General features: G+C 40.3%; 1 protein-coding gene across 1 annotated transcript in view; it reads right to left on the bottom strand.

Annotated features, from left to right (window-relative positions):
• Positions 1 to 1870: 1870 nt before the first annotated feature.
• Appl (amyloid-beta-like protein) overlaps positions 1871 to 19320 on the bottom strand; it is a 43148-nt gene continuing 25698 nt past the window's right edge. Inside the window, exons 5-16 of the mRNA XM_014350711.3 lie at positions 18695 to 18821; positions 17260 to 17350; positions 15683 to 15813; positions 14106 to 14349; positions 12754 to 13066; positions 10724 to 10906; positions 10241 to 10312; positions 9355 to 9545; positions 8105 to 8265; positions 6927 to 7264; positions 6375 to 6524; positions 1871 to 5536 (exon numbers count right to left, since the gene is read on the bottom strand). Of these exons, the coding sequence (XP_014206197.2) occupies positions 5426 to 5536; positions 6375 to 6524; positions 6927 to 7264; positions 8105 to 8265; positions 9355 to 9545; positions 10241 to 10312; positions 10724 to 10906; positions 12754 to 13066; positions 14106 to 14349; positions 15683 to 15813; positions 17260 to 17350; positions 18695 to 18821 (2112 nt within the window). The 3' untranslated portion in view covers positions 1871 to 5425. The remainder of the gene's footprint in view (positions 5537 to 6374; positions 6525 to 6926; positions 7265 to 8104; positions 8266 to 9354; positions 9546 to 10240; positions 10313 to 10723; positions 10907 to 12753; positions 13067 to 14105; positions 14350 to 15682; positions 15814 to 17259; positions 17351 to 18694; positions 18822 to 19320) is intronic.

Raw genomic sequence — 19320 nt, 5'->3', positions numbered from 1 at the left:
TTTTAATTAAAAATCGTTTTATTAGATAAAGCTGATTAAAAAATTTTGACAATTCACCGACTTGATTTTTTAGTAATTAATTATCACGATGCGACGGGGTTGAAATTCAAATGAAATACCTGAATTTACAGTGTGCATCCAAAAGTTTTTTGCGCGTGAAAAGGGAGTTTTTTTAAACTCGCGACAAAAAAACGGGCAGGGAGAAGGATTTAAAACGACGCGAGACCGAGTAAAGCCGAACGGAACCACCGAACATTTCCCAGCTGGTCCGAGTGAAATATGTATAATGTTTGTTGCGTATTGTGTGGGTTGTTTTTTCCTCCCCTTATCCGGTGCCTCTGTTACATACTACCTCAATACACGTGTATATGTATATGTTCATCTATATATAGGTAACTCGGTAAAACAATGGTTTATGCATCAGTTGGACATTTTTGTTTTTCTCTATTGTTTCATTTTTTTTTTTTTTTTTTTTTTCCGCCAAGTGAGCGAAATATTTCCGTCGCTTCGTTTGGCTTGTGTATTTTCTTTTTCTTCCGAAAAAGCATATTACAGTCGCGGCTACCCGCAGTCTACTGCGCACTTGTCATATTTTATGTTATTTCTGGACGTGTGTCATTAGAATTTTTATTTTTCATCAGAAGTCAAGTATCCCACAGACGAAAAGTTTCTCTTTTTGTTTTGTTTTATATTGATTTTATACCCTTCGTAGATTAATTTTCATCGATTTTTCGATAACATTTTTTCAAACGTTTTATTTGTTTATTGGCGTGAGCTACATAAGCCAGTTTCATATCCATAGTTTTGCAACAGCGTCAAAACCAATACGGTTTTCAATGTCCCGTTGGTCCTTTAAATTTGTTCTATACTTATACGAGCTTTGATTACTTGAGTGCATTTTTGCGACCAAAATTCATCTTGTTCTTCGATTCCCATTTCGACGACGCCCTTTGTTTTGTGTTTGCTCAACGCAGCTTCACAACGTGCAAGATTTTTTTTCTGTTATTTTTCAAAATGAGTGTAAATATATCTTGCAATAATGCTCGACGTGACGCATATGATAATCGGTACACGTATTTTTTTTTTCTTTTGCGTCGATATGTTACAACATGTTAAATACCAATCAGTTGTTTTTTTGAAAACATATACGTGAGTGACATCCTTTCATCATACTACATTTTGTATATTCATATTTACGCGCACACAATAAAACATATGATTATACACAAAAAAAAAAAAAAAAAAAAACATTTTACCTATGGCCATTTTGTTTGTGATCAATACTTCGATATGGTAACGTCTCGCTCTAGTAGACAATAACATAGGAAGTGACAGTTAGTAACGCGAAGATTGAACATAAATTAATGAGTGTTTAAGTACATGTTTGTCGGGCTTATATATAAGTATATTTGTAGGGCCCTCGCGAGGACAGCGCACTCGTCGATTCATTTCCGCGATTCACTGCAATTCTACACCACGCATCCTTTTAGTAACAAACAATGGGCAATCAAGCACACGGAGTAATGTGTTTTCCTTGGGTGAGTACAGGTATGGTATATATAAAAAGTGTAGATGATGCAAAAAAAATTCAAATCAGCCAAAACATTGATCCGTGATGGAATGTATAAGAAAGGAGTGGAAATGTGGTGACTGTGAAAAATTGTATATTATTACAGGTCGTTCATCTCGATTCCACTGTTGACACATTTTTTAAAGTGAGTTCTGGCGTGTACATATACATATATTTTATATGGAAATCAAAATTCTCTATGAGCGATTCGACCAAGTTTAACTGCAAGTGGATGGCATACATTACGTATGTTAATCGCTTCCTCGATTTTTCTCTCTCCCTTCGTTGTGGATGTGTGTGTGTGTGTGTGTGTGTGTGTGTGTGTGTGTGTGGAGTATATGATGAATGGTATTACGAGCGCAGGAGCTCCAATAATATTTTATTACTCGTTGGCTCTCGAGGGAGGAAGAGGATGTACCTTTTTTTTCTCTTAAAATTATTCTTGGAGTCCTCGTCAATCGCTAACAATTCAGCGACAATCGTGTTCGTTTTATTGTTGGACGTGGATTTTCATGTCCAGAGTACCTACGGATGTAAATTGTTGGAGAAAAAGTGCGGTATTTTTGCAGGATGACAATTTTATGGTGTTTGTTGAAAAATTGTAAACAATATAATGGTATTAAACAAATCAAAATAATCATAGTGTGTTAATAAAGAAAAATACACAGACAGGGAGCGGTTTCATGTTAAACATATTTATTAAAAGACTTGAGCAAAAATGTTTAAACTAGCATATTTATATGTATACCAAATTGTTTTCTATGGCGTTTCAAATTTTACAATCGTTTCGTAACATTGCTTGATTATTGCATTTATTTATCGATTTATCTTATCTTTTCATTTGAAATTAAAATAGACAAGCCAAATTTACATTACATATATATTATTCGTATTTAAAAACCACATGCACTTTATATGATATATTTTTTTTATTTTTTTTTTATTATAAACTCTTTTTTTTTCTTGTTTTTATTTGTTGTTGTATAATAAGTAATTATGTGAACAATAAATATACGTAACATGTAATAATAATATTAATAATAATAATAATAATAATAAATAAGCATACAAAATAATAATATACTTAAATATATAATGATAGTAATAATAATAATAATAGTAATAATAATAATAATAATAATAATAATAATAAACTGACTAGAATTTTTGTATACTATAAACTAGTATAAGTGAGGTACAAGTTAAATGTACTAAAACGCTAAACAAATCGTCCAATTCATCTCAGTGAAACTTACAATGATAAAAATAATTATAATCAATACACTAAATTTATCGATACTATTGTACATAAAGGAGACACAATAGAAAAATAATAAAATAAAATAAAATTAAAAAAGTCATAGAAAAGAAGGACAGAGCATAGTAAGTAATCTGTCGTACTATGACGATTGATTTTACACTTAAAAATCATACGTGTAGGTAATTCTTAACCTCGTTAATAATTAATTATTAGTGTCATCCATATTATTAATATTTATTATTAGTGTTTATCAATATAATTATCATTTTGTGTGTACTACAAAATAAAAAAAATGAAAAAATGAAGAAAAAAAAAAAAAAAAAACTATATGCACGAGACTTATTGGTGCGCGCTATATAATTACACAACTGAATGTGCTTTGCGCCGTATCATCATTTTTCATTATCTTCGAAATAATTTATCAATTTATTTGTTTTCTTCTGATGTTACCATCACGCCACTGGAGGTCGAAAAAGATTCGAAATCATTAGTTCCAGATCCAATTATCGCTCCTCTCGCAATTCAAAGGACTCCCTTGCCGTCCACCGATACTCGACGAGTATAACAAAATATTCTTGTTTGCGTGTGTATATACTTGTACGTGTACTCCATAATATATACGAGTGATGGCCTACAGGACTATGACGTGAAAAATCGAAAGCTCGTAGCGAAGCTCGGAAAAAGCCTCCTTTTGTCTCCCCCTCTGTCACATGTACATACATATAATTTTTTTTGTATATATATATATGATATATTATATCCTCCCACTAATCTATTGTAAGGGTATAGGCATGACGAAAAAAAGATTTCCCCATTTTGTTTTGGACAGTATTGAATTCTCAAGCTACATGGTATTGGTTGAAAATAATTTATCGTCCGTCATCTAAAAAATTATAGCCACAAAAGAAAATCGTGTCGACCAAGCTAACTTTTGTTACTCGCGATTTCGCGTTGAACCAATTGCAGTAGTTGTTCACATATATCGTATGTGTTGTACTTGTATAATTTGAAAAAAAAATTTCAAGGTAGGGGTACAAACTACTGATGCTTCTGTTCGACGACCAAAGCTTTTCACGGATCGGATTATATCTTTTTTGGACCGCGCGGCAACAATTTTTTATTTATTTTTGTTTTTTTACACCCCCAAATCGCAGCGAAGCCAATTTTCGTCTTCATCCCATCGACACGCGAGATCCGTCATGGGATCTAAGATTTTATTGTTTCGTAACTGTTTTTTTTTTTCTACGAGCGCGTCGTCCATTTACCCACGTTACCTGTGTTTACATAGATCATACATGCAAATTTCAAGATAAATAACAAAATTACACATCGATACAAACGAGCAATAATCAAAGGAACGGCACGTCAGAGAGATGTTTAAAGTGCCCCATTTTTTAAAATAGGTATAATTTGTGTTTGTTTCATCATCCCAACAACTCGATCGTTCGGCTATACTGTTTTTTTATATTTTCGGTAATTCGAGAACAAGAAGAAACAATATAAGCTTTCATTGGCGCATGTATTTTTTTAGTTTCTCCACAACTTGTTATTCAGCGTTTAAACTATATTAAATATTACGTGTGATCATCAAAAAGAAAAACAAGCTGACTTTAGCCCTCCGATTTGTTTTGGGTTGTCATTACAATGTTAGCTGCAAAAAAAAGATGGAAAAAAAAAAACAATCAGCGTAATAATTAAATTACTCACATCAGTCCAAGGAACGACTCTTGTCCTCGTGGTTCTTCCTCTTTTCCGGCCTTTATTTTGTATCGTATACTCAATGGCGGGAAAAAAAAAAAAAAAAAAAAACACCTGCACTCGTTCCCTACATCGATGAGCGAGCGGAAAATTACCGAGTTTCCCTCCTAACGAGACTTTTATTTGTTCGGCGCCCCTTCGCGATCCCCACAAATATATAAAAAAAAAAAAAAAAAACTCACACCCTCTCCCTCCGCCTTTCGCTCAAACTTTTCTTCGGTGTACGTGTTTCTCTCGCAGGACGGGACTACACGAGCCAAAGGACTCGTTACTTTGGCCCCGTACTTACTCTCTTTTTCGTTTTCATCGATCTTTTCGTGCGCACTCCTTACTCTGTTTTTTTTTCTTGCTTTTTATACATAATATACTCTTATCGTTTTTGCCCCGGAAAAAAAAGTAACGGATAAGAAAAACATGATCCTGCCGTGGCGGGTATACGGAGGATCGATTTCACGAGAGCTCGTCCACAGGGCGGTATTTCCCCGGCAAACGAACAAACGAACTTTTAATTAGCAAGAGAGAGGGAGAGAGAGAGTCTCGAAAGGAAAAATGAAGAGGAACGAGGCATCGAGGACAGCAAAGAATATTACAACGGAGCGCGTTTTTTTGCAATGCCACAGTGGGAAACAATTGATAAACGGTGGGTGGGGGGGGGGGAATCGATGCGGTATACTATTGTTTTGTTTTTTGTTTGCTGTTATACTCCCATCATCCCGAGTATGATGTGCGGTTGCGCTATGTTATTGTTACAATGTGTATAGGTATACGTATGGGCTGTCGCAGGAAACGCCGCCCCTCCCCCCTTTCGCCCCTTACTGCTCCTCTTCGCACTCTCTCTATTCCTTGACCTCGAAGTACTTGTAGGTGGGGTTCTCGTAGCCGTTGACCTGCATGTTGGCCACGTGTCGTTCCTCCGGTGTCGCTGCCTGGTCCACCTCCATGAAGCCCTGCGATTCATAAAATTCACAATATTTACCTGCCATACACATAAACGCGACAAAGGCTGTGAAAACTCTATGGTTTTTTTTTTTTTTTTCCCTGTTTATATGTTCGTGTATCGTCGACTCGCGAAATATTATTGCATCAATCGCGAGGTTTTTCTTTACCGATAATCGAGTACAGGTACATCGGTAATTATGTTATTTTTACTACATATATTTTATATATGCCATTGCATCGTGTACAAAGTTTTATGTTATATATCAGCGCGTTTCGCGTCGGAGAGATAAGGACATCCACCCCCTTCTTCCCCTTAGCTCCCTCAACCGGAACGTCTTAGCTCTTAACGATCTTAGTTGCGACACTCGAGCTAGAAGAGTTGTCCCGATAACAAGTGTATATGTATACAGGTGGCGTTAGTTAATCCGAACTTTGCTCAAGAAGCGCTCCGCACAACTCTCGAGTCAACCAAAGTGACGAGGGTCCTGATGGCTACACACATATATACATACATTTTACAGTGTCACTGCTCCGTTGTGTATAATACATTTTACGGGAAATGAAAAAGGATCTCGCCGTTCAGTTTAATTGATGACGATGCGACCAATGTGCGTAACCTTTGTTCCCCCCGCCCACCCTTTTTATGAACAAACTTTTAAATTCCAGTTTTTTTTTTTTTTTTTTTTTTTTTTTTTTTTTTTTTTTTGTTTTTTTTACATGTTTACATAAACCCGAGATTTTTATGGTATAATAAAAGACGCATATATTATACAACAGCATATATTATAAATTGATGGTGCACGGGGGTCGTGTATGAATGTATGCAAGACGGGGGAGGTGACGTACCTGGCTGTGAGGACTCCGTGAGCTGGAGTATCGCTTGAACATAGCGACGCCGATTATCGTGGCTGTCATGAGGGCGACGCCGGCGAACGCAAGCGTGAAGTAGACCGATCGGTTCTCCTTGCGATACACCTCCCGCCTTACCGAGTAGCTCTGCCGATATATATATATATATACACGACAACAGACAACGGGTTCACATTTATTTAACGGTTCATATAAGTACATCATCTACATTGATCCTGCGCGTGGTTTTCCAACTTATTGATTTGCTCAGTCGCAGAGTAGGATATGGAAGGGGTTTTATTTTATTTATTTTTTTTTTTTTTTCTTAAATTCAATTTGAAATTGATAATTTTATCGGGAAAAATCACGCAATGGATCAATGTTTGTTTCGGGTGACGTTTGATGGTAGCGTGCAGGCTTTGTACAAAGTGACATCGAGTAAAATAATAATAAAGCAATTCCTCGTTGTAATCGATCTTCTCGAGGATGTACTTTAAGCCTTGCACTCGAAATACGTATACATTGAAAAAAGGAAAAAAAGCAAAGTACCGGCTCCGAGTGCGAGACGTCGTGGGCCATCCTGTGCGAGGCCTGTACGAGCGCCTCGTTGTGCTTGAGGGCCGTGGATGCAGCGACCACGGGTTGCTGCTGCTGCAACTGCTCGTGCTGCTCGTGCTTTTGTTCCTGCTCCTTCTTCTGTTTGGCGGCGAGGGATGCCGCGGCCACGGCAGCCGAGTCCTTCTTCTCGACCTGCACCAACGAGGCCGAGGACGTCGCCTGCTGCTCATCCCCGGTCTTGAGCTGCTCCTGCTCGCTCCTCAACTCGCCCCGCTCGGCCTTGCGCTGCTCCTTGCGCTCGCGCTCCAGTTGCTTTTGATGCTCTTTTTCTGCAAATTATTTTTCAATTTTTTCCCCTCTCTCTCTCTCTCTCTCTCTATCATTAGCACAAAGGGCGGGGCTACCCATATACACGTATATATTTGCAGAAAGAGGGAAAGGGTGAACGAACTCTCGCAGGATGCGGGCGGCAGCTGAGCGCGAGATCGAAGCTCGCAGAGGGCCTTTGAAGCGCGCCCGTGAAGAGCTTCTAATGGCTTTCGAGAGGGAAGAGCTCCGCTGCCACGAGGAGGGGGAGGAGTTTTAACGCGACGGCATTCATTTTGCACGTACAAATACCAGCTCTTTTAATGAGAAAGTTTCCAAAGTCATATTGCGCGACGTAGTATATAATATAATTAACCGATCGATCAATCGGTTCTGGCGCTGCGGGCGCGAAGAAAAAAAATTACCTCGTGATGGTGAAGTTTTTTTTATATACTTGTATATCCCATCGTGGGTATAAAAATAGCACCTGCTGTCTCTCGTGTCGAAATCAACCTTGTACCTTCGACCATCCATTCCAAATGGATCTCGGATGGGAAAAAGAGCTATAAACTCTTGAAAAAAATCAAGGAAAAGGAAGTAAAAAAAAAAAAGGCGACAAAGGTCCGAGGTGACATAAGGAGGCTTCGAAAACACCCGGCAAGCGAGTAAGCATATACACCGAGGAGGAGGGGTCGCACATCATCCGCAGCCGGATCGATAAAACGTACCTGTACTTGTACACACACACGTGCGAGCGTTTTCGCGTGCCGCGCACGTACTTATACATACGCTTTGGAGGCGTTTGGGGAGTGGGGGGTGGGAAATAAAAGTAATTTTCGTTTTTTCAAAGAGCATACACGAACCTTGCTGCTTGCTGGCGACGTCGGCCTGGAACTTGTCCAGAATGGCTGCCTCGGCCTCGCGCGTCATCGCCAACAGCAAACCCGGCGTCTCGTCCTTGCTGCGCAACGCCAGCACGTAATCGTCCATCAGCTTACCGATTTTGCTGCTCAGCTCCGGGTAACTGCAATTTCACGTGTACAAACGACCGTCCACGCTTTACCATATGTGCGCTGCAATTCATGTTGGTTTTTCCCCTTTTTCGCGCGTACTTGCGGACACTGCAAAGTTTTTCTCCCCCCCCACCCTCTACGTACTTTTGTGCATCCGCAGCGTCGTTGACGGAGCACGTCGGCCCCCGTGCAGTTTTTAAAACTACTTCCGCAAACTTGTTTTTTACCTCCCTCTCCCTCTTTTCGGTGTGGTTTTATTTTGCGCAAACTGGTATGTGGCCATTTCATTGTGATTTAGAATCAACCATAGCCCCAATAAAGTGAAAAAAAAAAAAAATCATTAACGAGCAATACATATAGCAGTAAACGAAAAATCTCACGCAAATTGCAACTTTATATTGTGTATCTGAGCTATGGTTCAGATCCACCGATCGAAGTATATCTCCCTCGGAGATACAACCTTTCCAATTTATAAATCTCCAATTAAGGCGATATCACGGCACCGCGGACAAAAGAGGAGGCCCTCGTGCCCGTCCTGCACACGTGCGTGCACACATGTACATACGTATTGAATTTCGCCCGAAAACCGCGCTATCATCAAAAGCTCTTCTCTTCCCGTAACACCGTCATTCGCAAGTTATATATGGCATACACACCCTGCATGCAACCCCTGCTTGAAACAATATAGCACCGGTATGTGTATACATATATATAGGCACAAGGCACCTAAAAACCGATGATTCAATTCCGGTACTGCACATACATACATAGCCATGTAGAAAGATCCCCCCCCCTTTCCCCCTTCACTGATGCTCTTCCGGTCTCCGTTGTAGCATATACCTGTACGTACGTGCATATGTGTACATATAGGTGGGTGTGCACCCATATGGAACGCCATATACCCTCAAAAATCCAATTTCAATCAGGAAAATCATCCCATACTCGCGAGCGTTCGGTTCTAGCCCATCGCGATTCGTGAATCCTCTATACGGCCGTCCACACGCGTCCTTTTTTTTCGTCGTTTCTGCATGTCCCCTCCCCACCCCCCCCTTTTCCCACTCTATATATACATCGCTGTAGAAAATTGTGGTTATACGTACCGTTCGAGCATCAGGAGGCTCTGATTCGTTATGCGGTCGATGTCGGCCAAGTGCTCGAGGGTGGCCGACTTCTCGCGCTGCGCCTGCTCGAGGCTACTGTCCAGCAGATGCTTGTAGTGAGCGATAGTGTGGTGTCGGTCCTTGTGAAGTGCTCGCAGCAGCTTTTGCAGGCACTTTTGGATACGGTGCTCCTGTGGGTGTGTTTTTTTTTTTTTTTTTTTTTCCCCAAGACAGATTTAAGGACAAACAGTCAGTTGGTCGTGCTTTTACCAACGTTTACGGTGATGTTTCATCCGTTCGAGAGAGTGATAAGAGAAAGGAAAAAAGAAATCGAGGGAGAGATGAGGCGCTTCCGGGAAAGTTGTCCGTGCTCCCCGAGCTATGGGATTAGTTGTTAAGGACACGCCTTGCTCTCCCTCGTAACGTTTTTTTTTTTTCCCCTCTCGCGAATTTTAGCATTGAATGCGCCACCCGATTGCTACGAGTTGCGTGTTTATTTTTCGCGATGCGCGTCTCGGCTGGCTCTCTTTTTCTTTTTTACTTGCTAGTGCATGCCTTGTTTTTATTTTCAAATAAGGCAAATATAGGGCGCTACGTAAATGTTGTTTTTTCCTTAGTAAATAATGTTTCAAGATGACTTTGGACGTTGACTCGTTGTTTGTCAAAAAAAAAACGATTTTTGTAATCAGGGCGTGAAGATCCACTTCTGGTACCTTTGAAGTTCAACTTCTTGCGCGTGAAAATTTAGTACAATAACGTACCACAAGTTAGCACAGCGCGCACACAGATTAACTCGTGCAATAGCAGGTAGAAAAAAAAAAAAGTACGTAAAAGACGCAACTCGGAGTACGAGAAAAAAAAAATCGACAGCAAAGATAATACTCACATTAGGTGGAATCTCGTTCAGCGCTGCCGTGTAGCAGGTCATAGCCTCCTCGTTTCTCTGCTTGACGGTTTCCTACGACGCAACAGTTTTATGACAGTAATTAATCGAGGACGTCCAAACGCTATATACGTACATATACAAGGACAGCAAAAAAAAAAAAAAAAAAAAAAAAAAAAAAAGAAAAGTCAACTTCTGTTCTCGCCATGCTGCACCCGACCGGCGAGCTATAGAAGCGTGGACGGGTCATAACTCAATTTTCCCCGAAAACTCCCGGCCAAGAGAGAAACAATTAAAACAAAAAAAAACCCTCCAGCATCCTTCTCCGGGGCCTCAAACTCTGAAACTTGAAATCGCGAGCTAACAAGCCCTCTCGCCCGAGTATAATGCTCGGGTACCTACGTATATATATTATATAAGCGACGCTAAGTAGCCATCGAGGAAAAGTTTGTCGAAAGGCCGTTGGCGTATAATCGATATGATTACCTGGACCCGCTGCTGGTGCATGGCGCTGAGGTGGTGCTTCTCAGCGGCGCCGCTAGCCTCGAGAGCCGCGACGGTCTGTTGGAAGCGCACCGTCATCCAGCGCTTGAAGGCGTCCGCTGCCACGGGATCACGGGCACGGATGTCCTGATAGCGTTCCTCCAGGTCGCTCCAGTCCTTCATTACCTGTGGCGACGCAAAAAGTCATGGGTTCATTTTTTTTTTTTTTTTTTTTTTTTTTTCCCCACCCGAGGTACGAGAACATTTTTTACGTTCATGACATTCAATGGTTTTTATGCGTACTATACCTATATGGCACGTAAATTTTGGTACTTGTGGTTTTCGCTGCACGACAGTTTCTATATACCAATGTCCATCGAGGTCTCGGGAAAACATCCGAATTAGCGATAGTCACGTGTATAAAATGTGTAAATGGACAGACTGTGGTGCATGGGTTATTGGATTGAAACGGAAATTTTGTTTCCATTCACGTGATATTTACAAACAAATTTGGTCTGGGGGTGTATCAAAATTTCAACCGGTGCAGCGATGAATTTCAATTTAATTAACTTTGATTGGCGTAACGGTGCCGCGAGCTTGGGGAACGAGTATTTGTATCCTTTTTTTTTTTTTAAATTGTTTTCGCCGACACTCACGTGGTGCACAAGGTGCACCCGATCAATGCGAATATCGTGTTTTCAATCGACAAATTTTATCAATTTTACCTCTGGTATAATCGAGTCTTTACAACGATCGTTATGTAATTTTGGATTACCTTGCCAACGCGTGGGTAAATTTCTTTAAAATATCGGTATATTTGTTATAAATATAGATACGAAACACTAGCTTTTTTTCTTTACAGTGCTATAGTAAAAAAAAATCCCTTTGGTAAAAAAAAATCTCTTCGCTTGCAAGACACAACGATCCAGTGCAAAAATCCTTTATCCATTCAATTTGACCTGATTTTGACGCAAATTGATTGTGTTTGTCTGGAGTTACACGTGCAATGTTAAATACTCGAACTACACTCACTTTTGAAATCTAAATTGTACATGAAATTACAAAAAAATGAATAAATACACACGAAAAGTCGAGCGTAAAAAATATAATCGTTAGTACGAATAAACGCCAGTTTGTAATTTGAAGATGCGGCGATATAATCACAATATAAGGCCGATTTAACAATCACTTGATACATTTTGCCAATTGACTTCAAACATCTAGTGTATAGGTGTATACCGATTGTTAAGACTCTCGTCGAGTGTCTCTTTGCGCGATTTTCTGGCATCAAACTGAACCAAGTCGAGTGGATGAAAATAACAAAGTGAAACACAGCAGTAAATTAGTACATACAAGGTGCCGGACAATTATATTTTCATCCATCTCCAATCGAGGCTCAAAGAGACGGAGATAAGTGAGATGAAAGGAAAGGAAAAAAAAAAAAAAAAAAAAAAACCTACCATCTTGACGAATGAAAACAAGTGCTTGGATGCATATACATTATATATCGGTAGAGCAGCCGGGAAATCGAAATTAATAATATAAGGTACGTTGAACCCTCGGAGCGTCCCCGTACCTTTCTCGTTGTACGTATATATGACATGTATAGAATGCACGAGATCACAAACTACTGCCGTTCCAAAGGCCTGACGTCCACACGTATGACTCTAAGACACGAAATTTCTCGGAATCGCGATGGCTGTTGTGCACTGCGATCGATCGATCGGTTCGTTTCTCCCCTCCCCCTTCCCCCGCATTCCTATATATATACTGCACGAAGAAGATAATATAAAGGAAAAAGCACATCAGCAGTGCAGTGGCACAGAGATGTATATATATAGCGGCACGTCCGTATCGAAGCAATCCCAGCCCCTCGTTACTTCCCTGCTTATTCCTCTCTTTTACTCCCTCGATGAGTCCATTACGTGCCCAAAGTTAATTAAATAATAGGTATATGACGTATGTACAAGAAGACGAGTTGATTGAGACTATAGAGTTTGAGCAACAATCGTCATACAAACGAACAAGCTTACCTTTGTAACTTCCTCCTTGTGTATTTCCTCGAGCCTCATTTGCGCCTGTTTGTAGCTCTGGTGCTCCGAACGCGGGTCGAAGTGGGTCAAGTAGGGATCTGACGTACCGTGTGGCACGAACACGGCTCCCGGCTGCTGCTGTTGAGAGCCAGAGGTGCTCGTAGGGGTGCTGCTGCTGCTTCCACCACCACCGACTGCATTGCTAATAGTGCTCGGCAGTTCCTTTATCTTTTCGGGTGCCGCGGTGGTGGTGCTCGTAGTGGTTGTGCTGGTGGTCGTAGTACTCGTCGAAGTTGTCACCGATGACGGAGGCCTACGTGCGTGGAAATTGGTTTTGTATACAGGGTCGAGTGGAATTGGGTCGCTTTGTTTTTTTCTTTTTTTTTTTTTTTTTCTTTTTTCTTTTTTCTTTGCTCGGCTTTGCTTGGCTTTCGAGAGGCTTTTTGCCGATGAATTGTATTGTAGGTACGTAGGTACACGTGCGATGTGTTTGCGAGGGAGTTGGGGTATTTCGCGGCTTTTTGAGCACTCGAGAGCGGCAGGGAAAAGCGATTTTCCAGCTCTTGAACGGTAATTAATTAACCCTTTTTTTTGTGGGCGCGTATATTTGCGTGTGCGTGTGTTGATAAAGTGCTGCGGGGCAATGGAGCTTTGATTAATTTTTTTTTTTTATTCCGACTTCTCTTGGGATTTTTGCGTGAATTTTCTTTTTTCGTTTTCATTTTTACATACAAGAGACGTGTCAGAGTTTTCTTCTTACGACAAAAGTCTCACTTGGTGTAGGATTGGCTGTTGTTTCTGATTTTTTTTTTTTTTTCTCTCTCTCTCTCTTTTTCAAGACATTACTAAGAAATACATTCCTTAAATTCAAGTAAATAATCTTTGAAAATAAGATCACATTTCCTCGCTTGAAGAAAATTTATACTAAAAACTACTTTTGTAAACATTTTCTTGATGGTAAGAAATTTTTTTTTTTTGGTGAACAAAAATCCAATAAAATTCTTTTCAACGTAAATCGTTTTGCAAGAAAATCATTTGATTTCCATTAATCCAGCAAGTTACGTTTGCAGTTATATGGTCACCCATGGCCAATCGCACCACGAATAAATAACTTTTTTCGAAACCAATCTCCTTTTTTTTATGATGAAAATTTTTCAGAGTGTATCAATATCCTCCGCAATATAAATGTTGACTGTCATGGTTAAGGATTCGAACCCTTCACCCACGCGATTCCTGACTCGAAACAGTCATGCCCGATTAATAAAAAATTTTTTCCCTCGTGAATCACTTCAAGGGTAAGCATATGATGAGCACAAGAGGGGAAAAAAGAAGAAAAAGAAAATAGATCTCACCTCGCGGTACCGTCGTAGTCCTCAAAGTACTCCTCGTTGCTCTCGTCGTCGTCGAGCTGGTCGCCAAGCACATCGTCGAGATTTTCATACGAGTCCGAGTCATCCTCCGCCTCGTCGTCCTGATCCGCCTCGTCAGCCACGGCAGCGTCCTCCTCCTCTTCCTCCTCCTCCTCCTCCTCCTCGAAATCATCCTCGACCCCCTTGGGTACGTGCATCTCAAAGTGCTTCTTCAGCTTCATGTTTTCTTCAACGGGGACGTACAATTACGATTAGTTATCGGCCAAAGTTTCCCGGTGACCCCCTGCCTTTATAATTTTGTTGAATATCCTTCTTCGTGGTCTTGGCGAACTTTCGACGCCCCTCTACAAACTTTAATTGACGAAAGAAAGTCGCGGGAGTTGGCGCCCCAGGACCGCAAGGATATTGATTTTCTTCCCTGTTTCAAGTGACTTTTTTTTTTTTTTTTTTTTTTTTCATTTACCACAACGAGTGAACTTGATAATCAACCATCTTGTTATTTGCCTTTTCCCCCGTGGTAAAATGTCTAAGGTTATCGAGAGACGCGTTACTACGGCATCATTGAGGATATACGCGTTTTCCGTGTAATTAAATTTAACTGAGAGCGCGGTTGGCTCGGATAAGTTGGGGTGCTAGTCGAGGGTTCGATTCCCGGGAAAAGAAGGTTAAAATTTTTTTTTCCAGGGCTATTCCGAGCGAGACAACTGACTGTTTCAAACTTGCTGCTTTCCTTCAATTTTATCAGGAATTCCCCTCATCTTGCGTGAAGAAAAGAGAGATTTAAAAGTGACAAATCAACCCTCATGGAACACAAAATAGACAAGAGCACAACTGGTGCATGGAAAAAAAAAAGATTTGAAGAAATTTGAGGCTCAGAAAATATAGGATCTGGTATTTTACCTGAACAAGGGTGTAGTTTAGGGTCCCCACAAATGAGATTGCAATAAACTGTCGCGGCTTAGTTATGAAAAAAACAAAGGGTCAGTTAATAAATCGTATTGGATTGTGACACAGGAGGAGCACTCGGACGAAGTTTCGTCAGAATCGGGTTGAAATTAAATTCCGTCCGAGCAAGTACTCGAACGTGCATATATATATAGCTGCGCGTTCGATCCGAGCATACTTCCAAGTTCGCGGTATCCTTCCTGCTCTACTTGGGTTTCTCTCATACCCTTACTCTCTATGTATAATGTCCAATGCAACCGAGCATCATCAACCAAGTCTCGAGTATGCATATACCGTAAGCCAGTGCTCGGTAACGTGTACAGCTAGAAATTATTACACGTATTAGGTACACCGAGAGCTGGCCCCTCAGCGCTGCCGTTCCTGCTGTGCAAGCTCATATAGAGCTTAATAATAATAATCACTAATACTGAGAGAATAGAGCAGAGTCTAATGGAAGTTTATATTGTAAACGCATACAATATGAAGATGGGGTGATTCTGAGTTGTGATTTCTACGTTGTGATCGAGCAAATTAGAGCATCGTTGGTGAGATGTGTGTATGAGATGCCGGGCAAAGGTGGATATTGTATTGTACGTGAGTGTATATAGGCTTACCTTTCAAATGTTTCGGGCAACAGACGAACTCGACGCCGGCGAATAGGGAGATGCCACACGGCAGGAGCATCGCGAAGCTACGCAAGTTCATGTTGCGCTCGCGGCAGGTGTCGGCCGCCGTTGAGTTCCATCTGTAATTTTTTTTTTTTCACCATTGTGTCATGTTTTTGATAATTTGGTAGAACAAAAAAAAATTTACCTACAAAAAAACGTCGAATAGTAAACAATAACGTGTTCTTTTGAGCATTTTTCGTATGTGGCTTGTATGACTCAAATTTTTTTTTTCGCCCTACCAATGTACGCGTATTAAATATTTTATTCACTCTTTCGTCGGGAAAAAACGTGTTTCAGCCGTGTGTGATAAGTATAATAATAATAATAATAATAATAATAATAATAATAATAATAATATGGACTTGTACAAAAACAGGGACGACGGCCGCAGGTGTATGATGCATTTATTTTTTCCTCGTTTATCGACCCCTCGCGTGCGCCGGTTTAATTAAAACGTGTCGAGGGAAAGAGAGTAGAGAGTCGGCTATGTGAAAGTTTGGCGCTGATGGATATTCTTTCACTTTTTTTTTTTTTTTTTTTTTTACGGCCAAGGTAAACAAATGATACATACTATATTTATAAACCTTAGCAGGGAAGAGGTGCCGATGTATGAAACAGATGGGCTTTCTTTCGGTGTGTCGCAGATAGTTGTAGGCACGTGCACATTGTTCGTACAAGTTTTCCTTTATTTTTTAGAAAGGGGGACAGCAAGGACTTGGATAATTAGTTCGGAAAGAGATAACGGGGAAGTGGGTTTATTGATGGATCCGTTTCGTATACGAGTGATGCTGTGAAAAATTACACACTTCTTGGGGTGATGGTTTCAATGGGATGTTTCTCATATGAGAATGGTTATGTACAGAAAGCGAGGAAACGAAATATACAAGTTCAAATAGTATGTAAATGTCACATCAGGTAAAAAAAAAGCACTTTGATGCACGTGTTGAATCCACAATATCAATAGCACAAAAAAATATGTTGGCTACTATGAATAGGTATGTTTTCAATGTTCGACGTAAGCCCATGCATTTTATCGCGCTTCATGTTAAACGACGAACACACACTCATTGAGTTTTCCTTGTCAGGTGAAGTGCACCTTTATATAATACCCTCGTGTACATAAAAGCTCTATTGCTCGATGTATAGGTACACACGGGCTCTATTTATAGAGCAAAAACAGCTTGCGCTGCTCTCTCCCTCTTTCTTGCACTCGTGTATATATTTATGCGTGTCATATATATACACGTGCATATACACCGGCTTAATTTGATCCGCGGAGATTACACTTGCACACGTGAAACTCATCCGCGCCGGTTTAACCAAAGTTATGATACTACTACCAGGGGTACACTTGTACAGGAGAGGAAAACGTGTTTTGTTGAATAATAAGATTCGATACGCATACGTAGGTTCATACATCTCGCAAAGCGCAAATCGTAGTTGTAAAGATGTCCTTACAACCCACAACTCTTGTTACGAGATTGCTTTTATTTATTTATTTTTTATTCAAACAATGTGATTACCTGTATGACTCCCAGCATTTGGTTTGATTGTGCAGGTGGTCGAACAGACAGCCCTCGGGCACCAGTAGGGCATCGCTCTGGAACGGACCCTCTAAACAACAATAGAATGCATATTTGACGTACATGTTATACGGAGCAATAAAAAAAAAAAAAAAAAACTTGTTTACGTGCGTATATTGTCCAACTTGTCTATCGGTATTGGCATGTATAATCTTGCGATCGATTTTTTAATCTACGATCCAGACCAACTTACGTTTTGTTTTCTAAGTAAGTAAGTACTTATGCAAAAATTGAAAGCATGTATACAAAGACTCAGTTTGGCTGACTCGACTCTCCCCGTCTGTCGATGGCTCGTCTTACCTCACTCGCCTGTTTCTACTAAATTTCACATCGGGTATTTCTCACCCATGGTCAAAGCATTATACGGTCTGATCCTATACTTGAGTGCGTGGTACATACGCTCAGATAATTTAAAAAAATTAATTTATAAGTTACACAAGTATGTGCTTTTATCGATTAACTAAAGAGTGAGAAACAGTTTTTTTTATTATATATCATAGAAATAGTTTCGTGACATTAGTTTTAATCAACCACGCGTATGATAAAAAATTACAGTTGGTAGATGATTTTTGTTTCATCCCTTCTCGCCACATTTCTAGTTTACAAATACAATTGGCACCGTTGAAAAGAGTCATTTAGTGACGATGGAAGCCACCACAGTCCACGTAAAAGACGATTCGACGAAATCGACTGTCGATCCATTATTTACACGATTCGACTGGTTGTTACGTAAAATCTCTGCTTTGAAATAATAGATACCAATGGAAGTTTCGAGAAAATCGATAACACGTATCACCCGACCGTACCGCTTTTACGTAAGATATATATATATCAACGAATAAAGGAGGCTGTTATTTCCACGTGGGGTGATGCATATACACAGCACGTGAATATAATAGCCAATTATCAAGGCTGCGTTGATTCGATGACGATCGATGTAATCCCTTTGTCCCTCCCTCCCTCCCCCCTGCCCCGCAACTCCGAGAAACAACAATTTGCAACTAAACCGATGTCCGATTTACGCTTCCGTAAAATCTGTTCCCCAAAGCCGATACACATAAAGGCTCTTTGGCCAACACCCACTCACCCACACTTTGGCGTCGTAACGCCGTATAATATATACGCCGAGCGGTATAGGACGAGAGAGCAAGTACCTAAACCCTGATTCACTTTCAAAGTTTGAACTAGTTAGCCCGGCTGTATCTCTCGCGCACAACTAATAATGGCCCGACATCCTCCTGCCATGTGTTACGTTGTATACCCACGCGGTTTTTATGTTTTTGTACATGCAGTGTTGGGGGGTACGTGAAAGTGTTTTTTTTTTTTTTTTTTTTTTTTTTTCTTTCTTCCAAATAACTTGAAAGTTTTCCATTACCTAGGCATCTGTAGGGCTTGACCCATCTCGAGAGCTTGCACTTGCTCTTGCCGGGCTTGCACCAGCCGTTCACTCGCACGTAGTGCGAGGACTCGACGATGTTGGTGATGTCTCGCTTTGGGTAAGCCTGGAACAGTAGATTGACGAAAATTTAGATCAAGAGAAGGAAAAAGTCGTGCCTTTGTGTGTGTGTGTGTTTTTTTACATTTTGTTCATCACCACACACTTACATTGAAAAATTGCATTTTTCACGCGAGTATAATTACACTCTCCTTTGACCTCGATTATGTATATGTTTGTGTACGCATGCAGAGTGAGCCCTCTCAAAAAAAAAAAAAAAAAAAAATACAACATGGTAAGTAAATTAAAAAATATAAAAAAAAAAAAAAAATAATACAATAGCCTTTGTGCCCCCGCGTTATCTCGATTATAGCGTAATAACTCATTTGCCAGCCTTTTTGGCACGAGCAGCGGAGAGAAAAAACACGCATCCGCACACGACCATTATTCATCAAATAAATTATATCGCACACCCTATACTCCCTTTTATCTCTCGAGGCTCCTTGTATTTGCCCTCAATTAAGACGATCAAACAGACCCGTGGCACCCGTGCTCTCATCTATTCT

Source organism: Copidosoma floridanum, unplaced genomic scaffold (genome assembly GCF_036245765.1).
Source record: "Copidosoma floridanum isolate Cflo_tuat_1 unplaced genomic scaffold, Cflo_Japanese_pri ptg000019l, whole genome shotgun sequence".
NCBI lineage: Eukaryota > Metazoa > Arthropoda > Insecta > Hymenoptera > Encyrtidae > Copidosoma > Copidosoma floridanum.
This window is presented reverse-complemented; position numbering and strand designations above follow the sequence as displayed.